This window comes from Ylistrum balloti, unplaced genomic scaffold (assembly GCF_031769215.1).
Source record: "Ylistrum balloti isolate Yb309-2 unplaced genomic scaffold, AGI_CSIRO_Ybal_v1 Utg371540, whole genome shotgun sequence".
NCBI classification, from domain to species: Eukaryota; Metazoa; Mollusca; class Bivalvia; order Pectinida; family Pectinidae; genus Ylistrum; species Ylistrum balloti.
In genome coordinates, this window is record NW_026782794.1 from 310,061 (window position 1) to 332,791 (window position 22,731).

The following is a 22,731-nucleotide window of genomic DNA, read 5'->3' on the forward strand; positions in this document are numbered from 1 at the left end:
TAGCATCGTCCAGCTTAGCAACAGTGTCACAACCTGCTACTTCCGCAACATCTGCAGCAGTCTCTAGTTCGACAACAGTTGAAATGTCCGATAGTTCTGCAGCACGAATATCATCCTCAAGCTCAACATCAGTAGCAAAACCTGCTACGTCCATAACACCTGCAGCATCCTCTAGTTCGACAACAGTTGAGCTGTCTGGTAGTTCCATAGCACGTATAACATCCTCCAGCTCAGCAACTATAGCTACTTCCACAACACCTGCAGCAGTCTCTAGTTCGAAAACAGTTGAACTGTCCGATAGTTCTACAGCACCAATATCATCCTCCAGCTCAACATCAGTGGCAAAACCTGCTACTTCCACAACACCTGCAGCAGTCTCTAGTTCGCCAACAGTTGAACTGCCTGATAGTTCTACAGCACGAATAACACCATCCAGCTCAGCAAATATGGCTACTTCCACAACACCTGCAGCAGTCTTTAGTTCTACAACATTTGACCTGTCAGATAGTTCTACAGCACGAATAACATCGTCCAGCTCAGCAACATTGACAGGACCTGCTGCTTTCACATCACCTGCAGCAGTCGCTAGTTCGACAACAGTTGAACTGTCCGATAGTTCTACAGCACGAATAACAGCCTCTAGCTCAGCAACAACAGCCCCCTCTGTCAATCCCACAACACATGACACAGTCTTCAGCTCAGCACTAGTAGTCCCGTCTGTTAGTTCAACACATGAAACAGTCATTAGCGCAACACCAGTTTGGTCATCTGATAAAACTACATTACGAACAACATCGGACAGCTCGGCAACAGTGTCACAAACTGTTATTCTCGCAACACCTGCAGCAGTCTCTAGTTCGGCAACAGTTGAGCCGTCTTATGGTTCTACAACACGGATAAGACCCTCCAGCTCATCAACAATGGTTACTTCCACAACACCTGCAGCAGTCTCTAGTTCGGCAACAGTTGAATTGTCTGATGGTTCTACAGCACGATTATCTTCATCACGCTCAGCGACAAAGGCACAACCTGCTACTTCAACACAGACATCAACAACCTCAAGCGCTATGCTTGTGACATCATCTTCCGGTGTGCCATTATCAGCGACAGAGGTTTCATCTTCTACCGTCAACTCAGTATCAACAAAGTCCAGCAACACTCTAGTTTCATCAACCTGTACCACAGGATTATGTGATACTGATAGTTTTGGAAATAATAGCGGTAGGAATACCATTTCTTTGTTTCTTTTCCTGGGGTCAGATTGGTCAATAGGTGTCTGTCACCGCCACAATGCCATTTACTGTTAATAGAGTTAATTTGGCTAACTGAAGGATATTCAGTAGAAGAGACATTTTGGCAGAAAAAGTATCGTAATGAGTGCTGAATCTGTATCGTATCTGCAAAACAGTGTCATTCATACGTCAGGAAAACTGTATTTAATGTATAAATTGTATAATAATTAATAGTTTTGTATTTTTAGATAGCATTACCACAATTGCTATTATTATTTGACAATATTTCATAGATCTTTGAAATGGTGATGAGTTGATCCAGGGGAAAATAAATTATAGACTTAAAAACTGAAACTATGGATGGCAAATTGCTTTGTGATGCATTCTAAAAATCATTTAAATGTTTTCATGTTTCAGGTTCCACTATTGGCTTACTAAATGGAGTATTTGCTCTGTGGTTGTTCGTCTTGGCTGCTACACTTTTTCTATGGCGTCAATAAGAACAAAAGGATATCAAATACGAGAAGAGTACGACAACCATTTTATTAACTTTACTTAGGTGCAGAATTACGTATGGCTAATTTTTAGGGTTTATTATGTAATAATGACGAATCATTAACTTGATTTATTTTTCTAATTTATGACGCGTGTGTAAGAGATACTTTCGTGTAAGGGAAACTTTCCAATTTCTGTGATAATATAATACTACTTACACATTTAACGACATTTTCTATTGGTATATTGTTTATATGTACACCTAATATATTTTTATCAGTAAAAAAAGATATGTTTAATTAAATCTTTACTTGTTATCAGAAAATTTGTAAGAAGAAACATTTTCACTGGTCATAAAGGCAAGAAATTATGTAGGGTAAAAAGCATACTACTGCGTCAAGACACGATGTCCGAACATAAACTGTAAGGATACGACAATAAAAAAAGTTTACGACATGAACACATGGCGAAACACACACATTTTAAACATACAAGAAAATAAGTGTCTGTGTCTTCCAAACACAATTAAGTCTAGATATATATGGCTATGTCGAAAACACAAAAGAAATAACGTTTATGCAAAAGGATCTGTGATCCGAATAACACATACATACACCTTAAGTACAGAGTGTATAAAAACAAAATACATCGGTCAAATATGTACTTAAGATAGTCCTCTATGTTGTACACCATGGCTGGTAACTTAATGAAGTATATACTGTAAATATGTAATTTTGTTACTTTTCTAAACGTAAAGAAATGAAGGCTGGCCAACGTAACTGAATAAAAAGGCGAATCATGTATCATCTGTCAACGACCAAAATATTTAAAAGTCTTAAATTATGTTGACGTTATCCCTTGTGTATGAAGTCTAGCTACATAAAGTTTTGAATACTTTGTGTACGTAAGGTCTGTGACTATGAAATAACATGTCATTGTTACAAGGGCTTGTGAATGGCAAATGAGAAAACATTACGAGTGATCTGCAAATACATACATATGTTTGTATAAGTGATTTTTACAGGTGTCCCAGTGAAACCAGTTGTCAAGATTATGTTATGTGTTACAAGTAAAACTTGAATAGAATTTGATAAATAATATTTACAAAACATTAACTTCATTCTACGCTGAAGTTTGTCTCAATTACTCGAAATACTACTTGTCATAGGTTTATGTAGACGTAAATACAGCTTGCCTGTAAAGTGCTGTAAAATTTATTGGTAAGATGTCAAATAGCTAGCACCATTTTATATCAACAGAAAGTATCACCGAGTTTACTTTGTCAGTCTAAATCAGCAACTCGCCTGTATTACCTAACAGTAGTTCTTGGTTACGTTATATTGACAACAAACACTAAGCTAATGTAAATAGCAGAACAAATTCCACACATATCAGACATTATCTAACAGGCCAACTCAAGAACCTGTCTTACATAAATATCCAAGAAAGTATGGGACTTGAGACTAGCAATCAAATAAAACAAGTATAATATAGACATCCAAAGCTACTCAGGGCTTATTCAGGCAGTCCAAGTCCCCACATAAGAATGTAGCGGGCGTATACGGGCAGTCGTGGACCACTCACAAGAATGTACCGGGCTTATACAGGCAGTCCACAACACAACAGTTTATCAGACTAGATCCCTGAATCATAACAACACAACAACAATTTATCAGAGTAGATTCCTGAATCATAACAACAAAATAACAATTTATCAGAGTAGATCCCTGAATCATAACAACAAAACAACAATTTATCAGAGTAGATCCCTGAATCATAACAACAAAACAACAATTTATCAGAGTAGATCCCTGAATCATAACAACACAACAACAATTTATCAGAGTAGATCCCTGAATCATAACAACACAATAACAATTTATCAGAGTAGATCCCTGAATCATAACAACACAATAACAATTTATCAGAGTAGATCCCTGAATCATAACAACAAAACAACAATTTATCAGAATAGATCCCTGAATCATAACAACACAATAACAATTTATCAGAGTAGATCCCTGAATCATAACAACACAATAACAATTTATCAGACTAGATCCCTGAATCATAACAACACAACAACAATTTATCAGAGTAGATCCCTGAATCATAACAACAAAACAACAATTTATCAGAGTAGATCCCTGAATCATAACATCATAAACAAAAGAAATAATTGCAGGGAGATTGAAGCTCCATGTTTAAAAAAAACTGTCATTATTGGTCTTTATCACGACATCGCGTCAATATCGCGTGTGATTATGGCATATTTGATATCATTCAGCCATCTTAACATTTTTAAACACATTGAATATTATGATAAATATTTTCAAATTATTTTGAAAACACTACAAATTTGTTTTAAATATACCGTAAATCACTTAGATTTCGAAAATACTTGAATTCGCGAACTTACCTCTTCAGACATATTTGCGAACACATGATATAGAGAACGCCGAGATAGAAAAGTAACCCGAAAGCTTCATATTGGCTGCCAGTAATCGACTCTATAAATATGATAATATATCTAAAATCAACTGTCACACGATGAAGCACATAAAAATCCAATAAACTATGATGTTAGTACGTAATATTAGGTGAATTCGATGTAATATTGGCTTAATCAACTCTACAAAAACAGGAGTACAAGAAAAGACATTCCCCGACGGCTATGATAGTTACATTAGCTTGATGATGTAATGTATATTGTTTTCATTCTCTATGAAATTTTATGATTTTTGCGAACCTGTATGAGCGAAATTTGAAACTACCAGACGAGCATCAGAACAACTTCTGTAATGTAAAAAAGTATGACATTTTTTATCAAAGAATAGTTACAATTTGACAGATTATGAAGTCAAGATGTGGAGGGCAAAATGAAATGGAGGTAGCCTTTTTACTGTGTTATTTTAAATTCATGAAGCAACGTCATTGTCCATAATATGACACCACAGTCTTTTTAACACTATATCACACTAGTGACATCTACAAACGTATGACAAGTCCGAATTCAGGAATATTATGTGATATATTAATCTGACGACAACACCTGAATAGTATACCTTTACCTGTATCAATTTAAGGGTAGAAAGTTCTGAACATTTTGTCATTGTTGTGTTTGTAACGTAAATACAACCAAAACAACATGTCACAAATAAACTCAGCGAAAACACATAAACTCACATAGTAGGTCTAAAATTTTCCTGAACTGACCTTTCCTTGATCACGACCTGCCTAAGGCCTCCGATATTGTGCGGACTGATTGTTGTGAACTTCAAGTTACCGTGGACATAGTCTCGTCTGGTTAACGATCTAGATTAATGTGTACAGATCATCAGGTAACGAAAACAATCTGAGATATGGTGGGAATTACATCTATTTCTTCTTTTTAAATATCTTTTAGGTTTTGACATTTTGAATTTGATAATATTTCAGATAGAAAATGACAAAGCGAAAGATCATGGAAACATAACGAATTTGAATATGAATTTCTCAAAAAAAAACTTGATATACATTTTACAAGAGCCTTAGATTAAAAACATGTAAGATTTTGATTACCAATATTAGGGGAAAGCGATTTTACTTGACACTTGACACAAAGCAAAAAAAATTTGACTCAAGATAATTATTGCTCCTTCCTTTGTAAGTTTCATACCCCAACCAGTTATTACATAACTGTTGGACCGACAGTGGCGTACCTGTCCACACCCGCCATCTACTGTGTATATGGTGTTATATCTACACTGGAGCTAGGAGGTAAGAAAACAGAGAGTACACTCAATACCTGGACAAAGGTAACGTATGTAACCTACAGTTTTTACCTTACTGAACTTATGTATCATGTTGTATTGTTCTAGTGTAAGCTCGAGAGATACACATTAATTGGTTTGGATAAGTTTGAATGTTGTTTTTTCGTTCGGTTTTCAAATATGTAAGAGCAATATCAAGTCCTGAATTATTGGTGTCCCAGTTCAAAGATCACTTATTATCCTGGTACTGGCGCTCCACTGTCGGCAAATATAATTTTGATGTAAACACCATTAATTCACTGAAAACATTTTCTATGTTACTGACATACTAAATCTGAAATATAGATGACAGTTAAAATAAACGATTTTTTATACTGTGTTAAGCAAATTCTGTTTTGGGAGTATGTTTGCCTGCGTATCAATTAGTTGGGCTTACATCATCATGCCTAAATCAATGTAGCGGCATTGTAAGGTAAACACAATTTCACTTAAACTGTAAAAGGTTCGATAGTCAAATTCAGCCTATTTTGTAAGACACTGGCTATGTACTCTTATTTCAGTTGATTAGTCGTGTAGATTTGTTTTTTGTCCTATTCCTTACTGTGTCGAAAGGAGAAGCAACCAGTTCTCGACCAAATTATCCATCATATTAAACAAAATTATTTGTGTTTTCAGATGAAGTATCCAGTGATTTTACTGGTGTTAGTCGACATGTTTTCTTTGGTGGCCTCAAATATCTTAGGTATGTCAAAGTTTCTAAAATAAACATAAATTTAAGAACGTTTGTACAGACAGACAGATACATATGTATTCTAAATCACCTTTACATTTCAAAACTAATCTTCTGCACAGATAATATCATTAGTTGTATCTACTTTATTGTGATTTCTGTATATCCACATAAAATGTATATATCACGTTAATATCTGTTAATACTATTGCACAATAAAACACACAAGAGAGGCGATCCGTAATTTAATTATCAATAGCCTTTCTCCAAACTTCATGGATTGGTAGATTCTTTATATCGTACAGTTTGTGTATGTAATAGTATAAACTGAGATTGATTACTGCCTTACGTGATACCAAAGCGAACCATTAATGGTTGATAACTAGTAAACCATGAGCAAATGCTGCTTTCCTGCGTATCTATACAAACCATAAAACTATAGCATATGTTAATTATATGTAGTTCTTGTCCCATTCCATCCAGGTTTGGACTTATTTTGATCTGAAATCTTTTTGAACTTCTTGTCGAAACCATTCGTCAAAAGTGTTCTACTTTCATAAAGCTACATCACATATTCTCTATTTCAAATATATATAAATTGTAATTAATTGCAGGTAAATGGATGATTTTACAGCATTTTCATGTTGAAGAAATTTGGACTTTATAAAATGAAAAATCAACATATTTAAGACATGTATTTGGCATCAAAATTGACATATCTGTGTTTGAGAGACTTAATACTCTATATTCATACAAACCAAACTCCTTCTACTCCGTGAAAATATCGGAAATTAAATGTAAGATTTCAGAATTTGTATTCAACCTTTTTCCGTTTAAAACCCACAGTTAGATTTTGATGTAAATTTTTTATTGCACCAAATTTAGTATTTTTACAATATTTTTAAAACATAATGATTTTTTGCAGGTTTTAGAATTTATTTTTTGCTATTGTTACAGGGATGTCAGAGTTTAAGAGGGTGTGTTATTTCACCAACTGGGCCCAGTATAGAGACAGCCCTATGAATTTTACTGTAGAAAACCTCGACCCCTTCCTTTGTACACACATCATCTATGCATTTGCACATCTGGACGGAAACAATTTGACCACGGTCGAGTGGAATGACGTTTGTACGTTTTTTATGCGAGTTTGTTTATTTGCTTTGTTCATTGTGTTTTTATAGTATATATAGTAATTTCAATTCTTTCTGACAAATTCATTATTTTCAAGGAAATGGAACAGTTTCAATTTTCCCTGAGTTTATAAAAAAAAAATGTCAAGGTTTCTGGAGAAAGGTGTATATGGGCCCTGTTATCTATAATATACTGAATTACCATTCTATATAAAACGTAACTCAAATGCATGCTCTCATTAACAGATGCCTGTTGTTGTTAAATGTAAAACATTGTGTATGGAACAGTATGTATCAATATAATAGCTAAGTTATTTGTTATCCAGTGAATTCACACATGCATTATATTTGCATATGTTACTAGTTTGATATACCTTGGAGCGTTTTTTATTGGTTGCACCAGTCAGAAATCGGATTGTGTTGTTGACAATGACGTTACATCATGAATTGATAATTGTGCAACAAAATCTTATTAAATATAACTTTTCTGAGAAATGTGTTTAAAAATATGTAAACGTTTTCATTTCGCCTGGGATTTTATCAAACTCGTCCGGAAGCTTCAATGTAAATACGAACTTCTAAGACTCACTACACAAAATCGTATACGAAATTTATTCATGATCCCGTGTATCGATTGTGACATAGTTATATGTTTACAGCTCTCTACGGTAGAATGGTAGATATGAAAACGGTAAACCCCCGTTTGAAAGTCATGCTAGCGGTTGGAGGATGGAGCCATGGGGTGGAAAGATTTTCGGCAATGGTTTCATCCGATCAGAATATTGAGGAATTCGCCACAAATGTTGTCGGTATCTTGAGAAAGTACAAATTTGACGGTCTCGATCTCGATTGGGAGTTCCCTGCCTACGGCAAAAGTAGTAAAGGTGACAAGTTCCGGTTCACGAGACTTATTCAGGTACGGTACCAGACGTATGTCAAAGATAAGGTTGTATATCTTGATAAAAAACAATCAGAGAAGGCTCCATCTTATTGAAATTTTATTGTACAATTACCCGGATTATTCATTTATAAATGATCAATTCCATAAATACAATTGTTTTTTAATTCAATTTTTCTTGCTTTTATGAAAACATTACAAGACCTGTATAAGCTTTTATTAGCTACAAAAAGACGCTATTCTTTCTGTAACAGTTTCCTTTGAATATGGGTACCCTAAACAGCTTTTAATTTTCGTTTAGAAAACACATGTTATATTACCCTTAATTAATTCAAATACATATTACCAATGTCAAATTTTGGTCATTTCTAACAAAACAAAACCATAATTAGCTACTGCAAAGGTAACCATGTTTTGATAGATTCTACGACAGAGATTTGACGAAGCGGGTGTATTAACAAGACGAGAGACATTGCTGCTTTCTGCGGCGGTATCTGCGGTCAGAGTCATCATTGATGATGGTTATGAAGTCGACATTATATCAAAGTGAGTTTACATTTTACACTTTTAATGCATTTTGATATTTTTGGTATTTTTCAGTAAGGCTTGAAAAACGATACTTATATGATAAATATAAACGTGTGTACGTGGCATGATATAGCTTCCATTCCCCTGTTTGGGAACATCTTCATGTCATCTTAATTTTTTTTTTTATTTTGTTGATGCCATACAAAAACTCGTGTGATATCATTATGATCGTCATCCTGTTACACTGTAAAATACTTATACCTAGAAATCTGGACTTCATCAATTTGATGTCATACGATTTTCATGGTTCGTGGGATGGCATCACTGGTCATAACAGCCCTTTACACGCTAGAAAAGATTAACAAGGGCACCAACTGTTTTTAAATCAGGTTAGTAATCAGTATTTATAGGTTATAAGCAATTGTTAATTTCCCCATCAACATCGTATCACTATCGGTAAACTCAGTCAAACGATTGAAATATATATCTGATCATCACCAGGAAATCAATAAATTCTGAGTTTATTTCAGTAATAAATAAGAAAGGTCTTTAAAAAGGGTTTTCCTTCTTTTTCTCCGAAGAATTTTCTTCGTTCTTATCATGGCCTCAAATTTAACGGCTTTGTTGATATGTATATAGCCCAATGATATAGTACTAACAGTGTTAGTTTGGATATGGTTTGGTTTCCAGGAGGCAGCCGTACACTACTGGTTGTCACTTGGCGCTCCACGACACAAACTGGTGATGGGTATAGCTTTGTATGGCAGGTCATTTACACTAGCCAACACTAAGGACGTAGGACTAGGAGCCCCTACAACAGGAGACGGCGCACAAGGCATATACACACAAGAGGCAGGCTTCCTAGGATATTTCGAGGTTTCGGATTTTTATGGATTTTCTTCATATCCTATCCCTGCTTTCTATACTTGATATTCAATTTTATATTTTTTTATATTTTGTTTTTGTTTATAATGAACTTATCTCACAGCGTTCTTTACGAAGATGTTACACGTCCTTACAAAAGTCCGATTTTCAGAGTAACAACAAATCAAAACCAGTATTTCACAAATATCTTCATACTACTCTGTTTTATTTTAAAGATTTGCAAACTAAATGTTGAAAAATTAGCACGCCAATACGTAGACGAAATTTAGAAGGATTCAAATGTAAGACAATAACTTAATTTATCTTACTATACTTACTATAACTATATGTGAATATATATTATTCTACCGATTGCAATTTTGAGGATTATGCATCAATTATTAAATAATAAATACACAAAATAATAAATACACATTAATATTGACTTCACTTCAGGTTTGCGAAAATATCAAGAAAGGATGGACAAGAGTTTGGAACGAGGAACACCAGGTTCCGTACGCCTATCACGGAAACCAGTGGGTCGGATACGATGACATCCAAAGTTTTGCTTCCAAGGTAATTTTTACTTTACAAATTATACAACAAATTAGATGTTTCTCGTCAAATGCAAATTAAGAAAGTAAACAGATATCTGCACTGGTTTCTTGTTTTTAAAATTCCCAATAAGCTGCAGCTATATACGATACAAAGAGTGTGTAAAAGACACATTTTATTACATATTTCAAGTTAGAATAAAGTAAAGCCAAACAATGAATCAATAGCATCATTCAGTTGTTTCGTCTTTCTAGAACTTGTCAGTGATTCTAATGGTCAAAATTTTTCTCTTTATTTTACTGAATGTTCAGGCTAATTTCATACGGGAAATGCGACTGGCGGGGTCTATGGTGTGGAGTATGGACTTAGACGATTTCACTAACGTATGCGGTCAGGGGGTTAACCCACTCATGTCTATCTTAAGGGAAAAGCTCGAACGTCAAACTGTCGGACCGATCACGGATGCTCCACTACCCACCGTTACAGACAGTATTACAACTCCTGGACTGACCACTCGAGTAACCTCTGACCTCCCTCCGGGTAAGGCATAAATTGTTATCTTTACTGATCAATTGTTTCACTTGTCAGAAAGGTAGGATCTCAATGTGAACTCAGACATAACACAACAGTATGATAACGAGATATATCCTAAACAGAAAGAAATATTCAGGAACACCGATATTTCCGTCTCTCTTCTTTGTCATACACATACACGGGAAACAGGTAGGGCTGGAATTGTCATTTTTTACCGAAACGAATATCTTCAGCGATGTCTCCCTCACATTCAAGGATGAAATTACGATTTAACGAAAAAACAAAACACAATTAAAACGATAGAATTAAGTTAAAGTTTACATTGTTTTAATGTAACGGTGTTTAAATTATATTACAGGGACATCAGCGATCAAAAGAGTATGCTATTTCACAAATTGGGCCCAGTACCGAGCAAGTCCCATGACTTTTACAGCTGAAAACCTCGACCCCTTCCTTTGTACACACATCGTGTATGCATTTGCTCAGCTGGACGGAAACACCATAGCCACAGTTGAGTGGAATGACTTAGGTATATTATCAATATCATACATAATACATGTGTATGTAAATAATATCAATTCTTGTTTTTAAGATTTGCCTTTTTTCGAGATGTGATACCGTGAGATACTAAATCAATTTTGAAATAACTTAATAATTGCGTAAGTCGATATACATATCATTGTTGTCATAACTATCTCATTGCGAAGATTATATTTCGGGATACGAAGTTGGACTTGTTTCATGTCTATTGGTTCCTTTGATGTTTACCTTGTTTTTGTTGGGGAGCATTACTAACCCTGTTTTCCTTTGAGAAAGTGACATTTCTAAGATAGAGCATTTACTAAGATACAAACTGCGGGTGTCGTCGATGAAACAGAATACGCTTACTATTCCGGAACATCATGTCTTATTCTCCTGGCATTTTCTCAGTGTTTATATGTCGGTATTGTCTCCGATTTTTAAGAAGCAGATAAGTATAGAATATCACCAGTTTTGAATGGAATATGTTTGCGTAAGTCAAAGAATAAACAAACATGGACCCCCGCTCAAATACAATGAAAATAGCTATGTGCCCCGCTGAAAATCACAGGGCGATTAAAGGGGGATTCCTAAGAACGTCTGCTTCACACCGAAGGACGTGCTTTTTATCTTTTATATATTACGGTATGATATTTCCAAACGCCCAATATGGACAATCAAGACGGTATACGTAAGTACAAAGAAAGGGAAAGTTCACTTTCGAATAATCATGATCATAATGCTCATCACCAAAAACCCTGTTATTGCCATTGGGGCTATATAAGATGGCGGCTAGGTAGTTCGCTTAAATGATGACAGTATTAGCTATTTAAATACATTAGTTTTGTGTTTATTGCATCCGCAGCATTGTACCAGAGAGTAATGAACTGGAAAGGGACTAACACAAATCTAAAGTTGATGTTAGCAGTAGGCGGCTTTACACATGGCGTGCAGAGATTTTCTGATATGGCTTCATCAGATCAGAATATAGAAACATTTACCGCTAATGCAATACTGTTTCTGCGACGACACGGGTTTGACGGCCTTGACCTTGACTGGGAGTATCCTGCTTACGACACCAGTGACCCTGGCGATAAATTACGATTTACACGGCTTATGGAGGTTAGATATTATTCCTTATCAACTAAAATCACCATAATAAATTCATTGAAAATACTACGAGAACAAAAAAGAAATGTGTTATCGCAACTTTATCTTATTTTCAGATTTTACGTCGTGAATTTGACCTTGAAGGCATATCTACTAAACGACCTCCATTAGAATTAGCAATTGCGGTATCGGCATCGAAGGAAATTATTGACGCTGCTTACGAAATTGACATTATATCACAGTAAGTGTATCAACCAACAAAAGAATCATAATCCAAGCTTTCCTTTGTGAAGTTATAACAGCACAATTTCACAAAACATCGGATTTATTATTGGAATAAACAAAAGAGTATAATGTTTATATCATATGTATAAATTGACATCAATGCAAGACTCTCTTTGTAATTTATAATCTCTTCGTTGATAGTGACTTGAATATGTTCAAGCAATTATTGATAGGTTCTTTGTCTGAAAACGTTATTGTGTTATTACAGGCATGTCGACTTTATGAACTTGATGTCATATGATTTCCATGGCGTATGGGATAATACAACCGGACACAATAGTCCACTGTATGCCAGACAGGATGAAACAGCTGACCAGAAATTACTAAACCAGGTGACCACTATAGTTTATCATTGTTTTTGTACGTACAAATTACTTACTCCTCGTGTGTTTCAATCTATTTCTATGACAGTTGGTTAATTGCTGAGCTGTTTCTTTTGTTCTAATTAAGTAAACATCAAGCTGCTGTGTTTTCTTTCTGTTGGTTTACTTGAGACGGTCTCTATTCCACGTTAAGGGCATTGACAATATGTGATGATTTAACTTCCGGAAGTAAATTTCAGAATGCTGCCGTACAGTACTGGATATCTCGTGGTGCTCCACCACACAAACTGGTTATGGGATTGGCGTTGTACGGACGGTCGTTTACTCTGGCGTCTCCAACAAATGTAGAACTAGGCGCTGCAATAACTGGAGGTGGAACACCGGGCGAATACACCGGCGAAGTGGGATATTTGGGATATTACGAGGTCGGTGTTCTCTATAACAGATTTTTTGTCATCCATTTAGATATTTCCAGAATTAATTCTGTTCAGGATCAATTTCTTAATATTAAGATTTTCGTGCAAGAATCGTCAACTGGCGACGAAACTAATAGCACAGGGTTTCAAATGATGCAGAATGAAAATAAAAATTATGGGGGCTTATATTACGGTCAATAAATGATCTCATTGAAAAATGTCCTATTTCTTTGATGCTCGTTAATATCCAGTTAGCTCCGTTGTTCTCATTTGAGAACTTGGCATTACTTACTTGGATTGACCAACATTTACATGACAGGTGTCGTCGATAAAGCAGACGACGCGTACTCTTCCGGAACATCTGGCCTTATTCTAATTGTACTTTTTCAGGAGTCTCCGTGTACATATTTCCCTAGTGTTATTAAATCTAATTTTGGATGATGATTATATTTTCATGACGGTCTTTTGTTGTTGTTATAGATATGTGATAGAATAGTAAATAAAGGGTGGACGAGAGTATGGAACGAAGAACACAAAGTTCCATACGCCTACAGTGGTGACCAGTGGGTTGGATATGATGACGTCGAGAGTTTCATCGTCAAGGTAGTCATAACGGAATCTATAAATTTCATAAAAACGTATATCACTGATTTAAGAAATCTAATATCACCACTAGTGATGACATTACTCTTCAAGTGATGTTGTAACAGCGGTAGTTTTATAGTAAAGGTCTGATGGCATTATAATTAAAACAATCGTTGATTATTTTTATAAGCATGAACAATTTACATAGACACCGACATATAAATATGCATTATTCATCATGCTAGAAAATAGCACTTTTCAATACAGAATTAAGCATTAAAGGATTGGAGCCAAACAATAATTTCAAATGTATCATACAACTGTTTCAACCTTTTAGGACTTAGGAAATACCAAGGGCTTAAGTCGTGAAACCTTGGAGGCGACAAACCGTTGAAAAAACATTTTTCACAATACTTGGTAGCCCAACGAAAACAAATTATTAACATCTTACACTGTTTTGTATATATACCCAGGCAAATTACATCCTTACTCGCGGGCTTGGAGGTTCCATAGTATGGGCGATGGATTTGGACGACTTTAACAACGTCTGTGGACTAGGCGTAAACCCGTTGATGTCTGTGTTGCGTACATTGTTGAATTCGTCCATCGTAGTGACAAAGGAAATCCCGACCATAGCACCGCCCAGTGCGAGATCAACTACAGGTATCAAACATTAACCAAAGAACGTATAACATGATTAAATAGGATAGTAATTACCAAATGCAGATGATGCGGAATGAGTTATCCTTGTTATCTCTCAGATAAAAATCATGAAATATATGATAATATATATATATATATATCTTTTTAAGAGTAACTGCCTCTAACAACCTATTGTAACAAATGTTATTACTCAATTTTTGTCAGTTTTGATTTCAGTTCATGTCTTTATGTCATGATTATTAATTAGACTGGCGCGTTTCTTTTGAAACATATTTTGGATGAAAATTCAAATTATTATGGAATTATTAACGCAACATCAGATGTTGCTGGTCGAACTCCTATTTGTCACTCGGGACCAAAACCAACACTAGTACACATCAAATTGAATTCCAAGATTGTAATAAGATTGCTTGTATAAACATCATAATTATCATCTGAATAAAAGTGTGTCTATTCTTCAGAAATCTGAAAATAATATCTTGGCATTATTATCATTCTTTCAGGTAATGCAGTATCCTATCCACAAGCAAAATCTACATTGCCAACACAGAAGGAAACTTACAGTTTGACTACCACGAAAAGAACTGAGGAGAAGAAAGAGGAGGAAGAGGGGAGAGAAATAAAATAAACTGACATCTAAGTGTCAGTAAGGAGAATCTCATTACTATAATCTACGTTCAATGTAATAAAGCATATAAGGTATTGATTACCTGTCAATTGTTCATTTGATCTCAATATGTAACCTTACAGGTTTTAGTTATTGTGTTTTATTATGGATTTCAAAGCAAATATTTATTGCTGAAGAACGAGAATGAATCATCTGTTATCATCATAAGGCATCAGGAGATATTAAGATCATCAACATTATAAGGTCGTGATATAATGAGGTGCTATGTTAAATTTATAACTTCACATTAAGTAAGTGGTAAATGTATCCCATTGACGTGGTCGTGTTGGGCAGTGGTAACGCACTTGCCTTTCACTTAACCGAGTTCGATTCCCCGAACGGAGTCGTAAAGTTAGGAAGTCAACTACCCGTCCACCTTAGGCTTTTCTCAGTGTACTTAGATTTCCTCCCACAGTAAGACCCTTATGCGATTACGTCCGAGTCCACAAGAGTGATGAGTAAAAGCTGAAATAACTTGTTTCGCAATCCTTGTGGAGTTAATAAAATATTATGTCAGTAAGATGTGTGAACATGTATACAGGTGCAGGTAAAACAAGTTCTTCGAAAGCAACGCAAGGAAGTACATTTCTTTCTGGCTCGGTTATAATATTACGGTATAAAAGTGCATCCGATGTTATTTAAAATCAACGTCATATATGTTTAAGTTATATTCTATTCTCTTTTTTCTTTCAGAGGCACTGTCTGGAAAATACAGGACGAACTCTTCTCTTTCTATTGATTACAATATTCATCCGACAGAGACCCTCGCAACATCGACCATCGTTGACAGAAATTCTATCAACACCTAACATTTCTGGCAGAGACTCAATATGTGGTATTTTTGGCAGAGACTTAATATCTAACATGGTTAGCACAGACTTTGTTGGTAGGAAGTCTCGTCACATCTACCATTATTGGCACAGACTAGCTCAACACCTTAGTATAATCTTAATTATTGGCAGAGATTCCCTTCAAATCTGAAATCATTGGCAGAAAATCTTTAAACATCTAACATTATTTGCCTAAACTATCTCATCCTCGATACTTAATTGGTTACGCTGACAAACACTCTCTACACTCCTGGAACCTTTCATGGCAAAATTGCAGATTTTATGTGCGACACCTTGTGGATAAAAGAGAAGACTAGTTTGACCCTTTGATCTACATCAAACAAATCTAATGATAGCTTAACGGTATGTTGTACTTCGCTTTTCCCTTCAGTTTTGTCATGAAATGCTCCAAGGGTGCAGAAAGTGATAGTAAGCATAACCCCTGCAGTATCAGAGAGAGACTCTCTTAATATATAAGTTTTGACAAACATTGTTAGCAGACAATTTCTGAACATAAAATCTAAATTTGTATTGAAAGGTGTTTTTCAATTGTTTTGTACAATCTTTTCATCTACACATTAAAGTCAGGATTTTCCATGAAAAATAAAATAGCAACACTATAATATCCATCTGCTTTCTTTATTGCACAGTGTAGTATGTAATGGCACACAGTATTTAGACTACTCTCTTTACCATAGTTAGGTGAGCAAAGTCGTTTAAGCAGCTTGCAGTGAGCAAAGTCGTTTAAGCAGCCTGCAATAAAAACGAAACTAAGCAGTCTTAGTTTGATTTGATCTTTGGCTTCTGTTTGTAGTATATCAGCATGCATACCATTGTTATATTCATAGAGGCGCTGACAGTATTGTTGATAAACACCACAACATCTCTGGTCTGTAGACTGCTGGTGAGCATCCTTACTGCAACACAACCAAAATGTTTCTCTTCTTAATATAGGTCTCTACTCTAAAAAATCAACTCAGATTCTACAAATATAACAATGTAAATCACTTTACCCGAATCTCATACAATCTGAACAACAAAAGCAGTCAAGTAATATTAACTTTGCTCAATGACAATTATGACATTTACAATACTTAATCAATTACATCTATAATATTGTATTAGATTAAAATCAGATAGCAAGGCGTTTTGAAAGCATCACTAAATCTCACCTAGTGCTCCATAAGCAGCTATTGTCCAGCTGGTTTGGCTGATCTGACCAGGCTCCTTCTTCTGGTATAGTGTTTTGATTTGAGTGCCCTTACTAAACATTGTAAGACCTGTTACTCCACTCTGTAACATTTGCCATTTTTTGTGGAAAAATCATTTTGAATAAATCATTCATTAAAAACTTTTGTCTGTTTCCTTAACTCAGAGAATGTGAAATAATCTTGAATTAAAATGCTTGGTGATTCCACAAGGAAACATCCCGATTCCAATCAGACAAACAAAGGTATAGGTCATCTTCATAAGTCTTCTTTTTATACCCATACTGCTGGCAATATAGAAATTCTATACCAATATATGTTTCCGTTCTTCCTTTCATGCTATTTAACTTAAAATTTCATGTAACAGTGTTTTGGAATTCATATTTTTTTAATTGTGTTCTAAAGAAGTAGTACTGATATAGATAATTTTTCTGATCTAACCAAGCTACATAGTAAAATTGATAAACCTGCCTACCTGCACTACTACAGATTATAAATAGGGCAATTTAACACAAGAAAAATCTACAACAAGATATAAATAGGGCTATCAACCACTGGGTATAAACAGGACAGTTTACCACTAGGTGTAAACACAACAATCTTATACTGGGTTTAAATAGAACCACGTAACACAAGACATTATAAATAGAACTACCCACCATTAGTTGAAAACAGAACAATCTATAATGTCTATTTATTTTTGCATTTTACTGTACCTTTCTTGTGCAAAATTTAAATATATGCAATGCCCCTACTCAAATACTCACCAACACGACTTTGACATGAACTTTACATGACTATGCATTATAAAATGTAGACGTAACAAAAATATTACTGCACTCTCTAATGGCTATCAAATGATAACAAGGATATTTCATTACATTCAATAACTAAAACAAAAAAGACCTGCTATATGCTAGCTTGTTAAATAATTTGTTTTCATATTCAGATAATAGAAAAGGGAAGATGATTACTGAACTTACCATTGCTGTATTAAGGACCAGCTCAGGAAAAACGCCAGTGGCGAGGCAAGAATAGAAAATAAAATATCTGTTCGTTATGAAGGTTGTTAATCAGAAACAAATTTCAAACTGCACATGGAATATGCATGGAAATCAAGATAAAGTAGCTTGGGTGTTAATGATGGGGCTCAGAAAGGTGATGATGATTAAAGGGAGCAGCAAATATTAACAGACAATGCTATAGATAGTTATTAGTGAGTGTTAGAATCTCGACTGAAGGAGGAAGTCAGTGACAGAAGGACTGGTCGCTTTCTAACAAGAAATGCTAGTTTCTTTCCAAATGATCAAAATTAATCCAAAAACGTAATGACCTTCTTTCCAATTAAGAAATAAAGTGTTTTCTTATTTCATTGTTTCTTTGAGTGTCTTCAATCTTTCTCCTTTTCTTTTCAAGTTTGCATTGTTTTATTATATATTATGGCTCTTTCATTACTATATGTAGAATGTCTATGAAAAACATGATGAACATGGCAAACTGGTTCAAAGAGTAGTATTTTTATTTTGATAACATCATAAATTGCAATGCAAACAGATGTCAACAAAAACGTTTCAATGATTTGATAAAATAACTGTCCATTATGTATAAGAACAAATAAAGCAAATCAAATTATCTCACGAGGCTTGAGAGTAAAAGTTGTGTCTTTTCTAAAATTGTATTTAAGATCAATTCTTTACAGATAGAATTTCCAAAATCTTTAATTTTACAGCTTTCAAATTTTCAGTAAAAGAGGCAATTTCCCCTTGCTTTATTTGTACTGTGACAGACCGAGATACTGACATAGGAAGTATGTATAATTCCAATTGGATGCTTTCTGCTTTCTTCCACACTACATACAACATACTGTCATAAAAGGATACATGATGAAGTAGAACAGTGTCTTGATACTCAGCATCTGGTTGTAGTGGAGCATCAGACTGATCAGTATCAAATCTAAATAAATATAATTATTTACATTTCATTATATCAAACAGAAGGTGTAGTTAAAATAAAATATGACAGTATAAACTTACAGATTAGAAGTAAATGTTAACATGTAATCTGGAATGATTAAATGCATAGGGTTGGTATTAGTTGCTACAAATTTTGTTACATGGTATATTTTATTTTACACACATCTATATAACAAGTGTTCACAAGATAGTACATATACTTGTCACATGTTAATCAGCTTTATTGTGAACGTAATTGAACATTGTTGCATGGGTGAATTTGTGTATCAATCATTTTCATACCTGGTTTAGCAGAACAGTCATGGACAATTCAAAAACTTATTATTCACTTCAACAGCAAGCATTAAGATTTGCACCAAGAATTTCCAAGATAACATAACAGTGTTGAAAGGCCCCAGGAATCAGACTAAGGAAAAGCTGTCCATTGTATGACCATGAACATACATACAACAAATTTAATGCAATGTATAACAATTATAACAATTAAAGAATTTAAATCTGTACAAATCAAATATAATTCTGAACTCTGAACTGCATTGTGTAACCACCCCTTGTAGGCCATACCTTGAAATACCAGGAAGGTGTATTCAAAATAAGCTGGCAGTGGGTAGCCTTTTGCAAAGTTGTAGGAGAGGATCACAGAGTACCTGCAACATTTATAAATATCTATTACGTATATGGTGTTTTTGGAGATTTTCTCAATGTATTTCATTGACAACAACAAGTTTATGTTAGTTGAAATTTGAAATTTTTGCATACAACTTTAACCTTAGTTTATTAATCCCCTATCTGAAACTGAGCAGCCTACAGCTTTGTAAATTGTTCATCCCTTCTGTCCTTTGAGCTCTACTTATCACAAGAACTGCACATGGAAGTCACTTTGACCTACATTTTGACATCAAAAACAAGTTTGGTTTGGTTTTATTTTCTACACTACTTGTCACTGGAATTTCATACTTTGGACAAGGTTTGAACTAGGTGAGGCAGTGTGTCATGTACCAAAGGAGGTCACTTTATTCTACCTTGTACATGTTGATCTGTACCTACTTACAAAAAATGTTTGGTTTTCATTTCCTACTTGTCACTGTAATTTCATACCTAATTTTGTACCTAAGGCATGGGTTGACATTGGTAATTTTGACATACATCAAAAAAAGCTTGGGAATTTCCTTTTCGCCATATGGTAGAGTGTCAGCCTAGAGAACGAAAGGATGTTGATTCGAATCTTGCTGGGTACAGGTTTTTTTTCTTTAATCCATTATATTGCAAATTTGGTGCCATTCAATGATAGAAGATATAGGAGATTGAGATGCTTCCTTAGAGCTAAAGAGCCTTGTTTTTATTTGCCTTCTGGGTCGGAGACTTTGTGAAGGAGGGAGTAACATAGAAGATGAGAGGTCATCGTACTACATGTACATGTAGCATCCGCTAGCGGGAACTTCCCTTTAGTCAAGCCATTGAGACTACAGCTAGAGGCTGCAAAGTCACTATTTCAAACCCTTCCAGGTGCGAGGAGAATTTCATTACTCCTTCCTATTATGATACATGTACATAATAAGAAATGCACTTTTGAACATCTTGTAGAAGTTATAGGAGAAAGAGATGTTTGTGGAGCTTTAGAACATTAACCTGAATTGTTGTCTCTGGGTCTGAGACTTTGTGAAGGAGCGAAAAATGCAGAAGTTGAGAGGTCACCTTACTAGCATCTACTAGTTGAAACGTTCCTTAAGTCAAACAGAAGATATTTCCGGGTGTCCATCAGCTGCCAAGTTTATCGCTATACCATCTGTATTTATCCGACAGTGAAACAAAGGGCAGTAACTCTGAGACATCAGAATGGCGGTAGAATGTCTGGAAAGAAACTGAAGAGTCCCTAGTTTGACCCCAGCAGTGTTAGGGTATTTTTCATTACCAAGGTACATCTTCCTATTACACTGTACATAGGTATCATTGGCACAATAATTTTGGACCCCTTAAGAACCAGTTTTTGCTAGCTGCACTATGTCAATGAATTGCCACCAAACAAATACATAAATGAATTCAAATGTGTTCATACTATATAATTTATTAAAAAAAACTGATCAGTGAAACACCAGTATTTTTCTAAAGAAATATCCACAGACCCGACCTCAATTTTGAGTATCAGACATGTGACTGCACTTGCGCTTCTGATAACATCACTAAATCAAAGAGACACTTGGGTTAGCTTATAGTGACTCAGAAGTACACAGGTATAACAGAAAACCATCATTTAAACAGGAATGACATTCTGATAACATGATTAAAATCTTTTCCTAAAACGTTAAATTCAAATTTTTATTTTTTGGTTGTTTTTTTATCCAATAACACATAATTTCTTGGCAAACTTCTTTTTTAAAACACACACTATTTAAATGAAGTCAATTTTTATTGGTCACTCTACAACTCCCATGTTTATTCAAATTGGAAATGAGTAATGTCTTAAAAAATTTTAAATCACCATTTTTTTCACTATAAGACATCCTTGTAAAGACTTGCGTAACTAAAAAAACCAACAAAGAATGGCCTCGTATATTCCTGATCGATTTTCAATCACTGAACAGAAGGCAGCAAAACACTGGCATTCGAGGATAAACTGATTGGCTATTTCATCATATCTTGGAGGATGTCTGACATATAAAAACTTGTATGAAGAAAAAATACACAAATTTGCCAAAAAATAAATATATTCTCAAAAAAATTATGGTGGATGGTTATAATCACAAATTTTCATTCCTTCTGGAAACCAAACATGTTACAGTAACCAAATTTATCCAAGTACGAGTGATACGGTTTGACAAATTGCCGATTCCGAAATACATAACGGATGTCTAGATGATATATGTACCCACTGTACTCCGTCGAATACTCTTTTTCTACAAGTAACAATATATATATAGTGACATGTAGAATGTTAACCTCTATATATGCCGATCACGACAAAGATAACATATAGGCTACTAGTACACATCCTGTAAACAATTAAAGCGAAAGTAACGTGTTAATGCATGGTCACGTGACTAATATTGGTCTCTTTGTGCATCTTGATACTTACGCACATTCTTCCACTAACACGCTCGTCAAACTAAGACTTTGTGTGCTTTTTGATTTGAGTATTGCCAGCATCTGAGGTACTTTTAACATAAGGCATGTTACAACACACGTAAGACTTAAGAAATTACAAAGGGCGTCAACAGCAGACGAAATTTCCGCCATGTTTGCACTTCGTTCTTTACTGTACAGTGCGGAGTTATAATATCTAAACAAAAACTTTAATAAATTAGAATTTAAAACAGACTGCAATTTATTATCCTTATTTATTATGTACAATAAATAGACACAATACTATAAAATAAAATTGAAGTAATAAATCATGCTTAATCTGTTTCTTTTCTGCGAAGCTGTTCTTGTTTACA

At 34.7% G+C, this 22,731-nt stretch overlaps 3 protein-coding genes across 3 annotated transcripts in view; 2 read left to right on the forward strand and 1 right to left on the reverse strand.

Annotated features, from left to right (window-relative positions):
- Nucleotides 1–1,732, forward strand: part of LOC132562873 (uncharacterized) — a 48,002-nt gene extending 46,270 nt beyond the window's left edge. Inside the window, exons 49-51 of the mRNA XM_060227646.1 lie at nt 192–266; nt 1,149–1,221; nt 1,650–1,732. Of these exons, the coding sequence (XP_060083629.1) occupies nt 192–266; nt 1,149–1,221; nt 1,650–1,732 (231 nt within the window). The remainder of the gene's footprint in view (nt 1–191; nt 267–1,148; nt 1,222–1,649) is intronic.
- Nucleotides 1,733–8,012: 6,280 nt separating this feature from the next.
- LOC132562874 (chitotriosidase-1-like) lies at nt 8,013–15,247 on the forward strand. The gene is made up of 13 exons (XM_060227647.1): nt 8,013–8,255; nt 8,659–8,783; nt 9,754–9,802; nt 10,086–10,205; nt 10,496–10,724; nt 11,077–11,247; nt 12,103–12,359; nt 12,464–12,588; nt 12,841–12,964; nt 13,195–13,384; nt 13,868–13,974; nt 14,430–14,619; nt 15,123–15,247. Exons 1-13 carry the CDS (start codon nt 8,013–8,015, stop codon nt 15,245–15,247), a joined length of 2,055 nt encoding a protein of 684 aa, XP_060083630.1.
- Nucleotides 15,248–16,788: 1,541 nt separating this feature from the next.
- On the reverse strand, nt 16,789–22,531 carry LOC132562875 (mannose-P-dolichol utilization defect 1 protein homolog). Its single transcript, XM_060227648.1, has 6 exons — nt 22,371–22,531; nt 19,862–19,944; nt 19,205–19,277; nt 18,308–18,374; nt 17,289–17,409; nt 16,789–17,033 (listed from the first exon to the last, which is right to left on the reverse strand). The coding sequence occupies exons 1-6, from the start codon at nt 22,529–22,531 to the stop codon at nt 16,897–16,899; spliced, it is 642 nt and encodes a 213-aa protein (XP_060083631.1). The 3' UTR covers nt 16,789–16,896.
- Nucleotides 22,532–22,731: the final 200 nt, after the last annotated feature.

Excerpts from the sequence above, each read along its gene's own strand:
- LOC132562874 (XM_060227647.1), top strand. The coding sequence starts at position 8,013 with ATGGTAGATATGAAAACGGTAAACCCCCGTTTGAAAGTCATGCTAGCG. Across the intron at positions 8,256-8,658 it reads GGTTCACGAGACTTATTCAG|ATTCTACGACAGAGATTTGA; the intron begins GTACGGTACCAG and ends ATGTTTTGATAG. Across the intron at positions 12,360-12,463 it reads GATTTACACGGCTTATGGAG|ATTTTACGTCGTGAATTTGA; the intron begins GTTAGATATTAT and ends TCTTATTTTCAG.
- LOC132562875 (XM_060227648.1), bottom strand. The coding sequence starts at position 22,531 with ATGGCGGAAATTTCGTCTGCTGTTGACGCCCTTTGTAATTTCTTAAGT. Across the intron at positions 19,945-22,370 it reads GTGTTAGTGGAAGAATGTGC|GTACTCTGTGATCCTCTCCT; the intron begins GTAAGTATCAAG and ends TAAATGTTGCAG. Across the intron at positions 19,278-19,861 it reads CACCTTCCTGGTATTTCAAG|ATTTGATACTGATCAGTCTG; the intron begins GTATGGCCTACA and ends ATATTTATTTAG.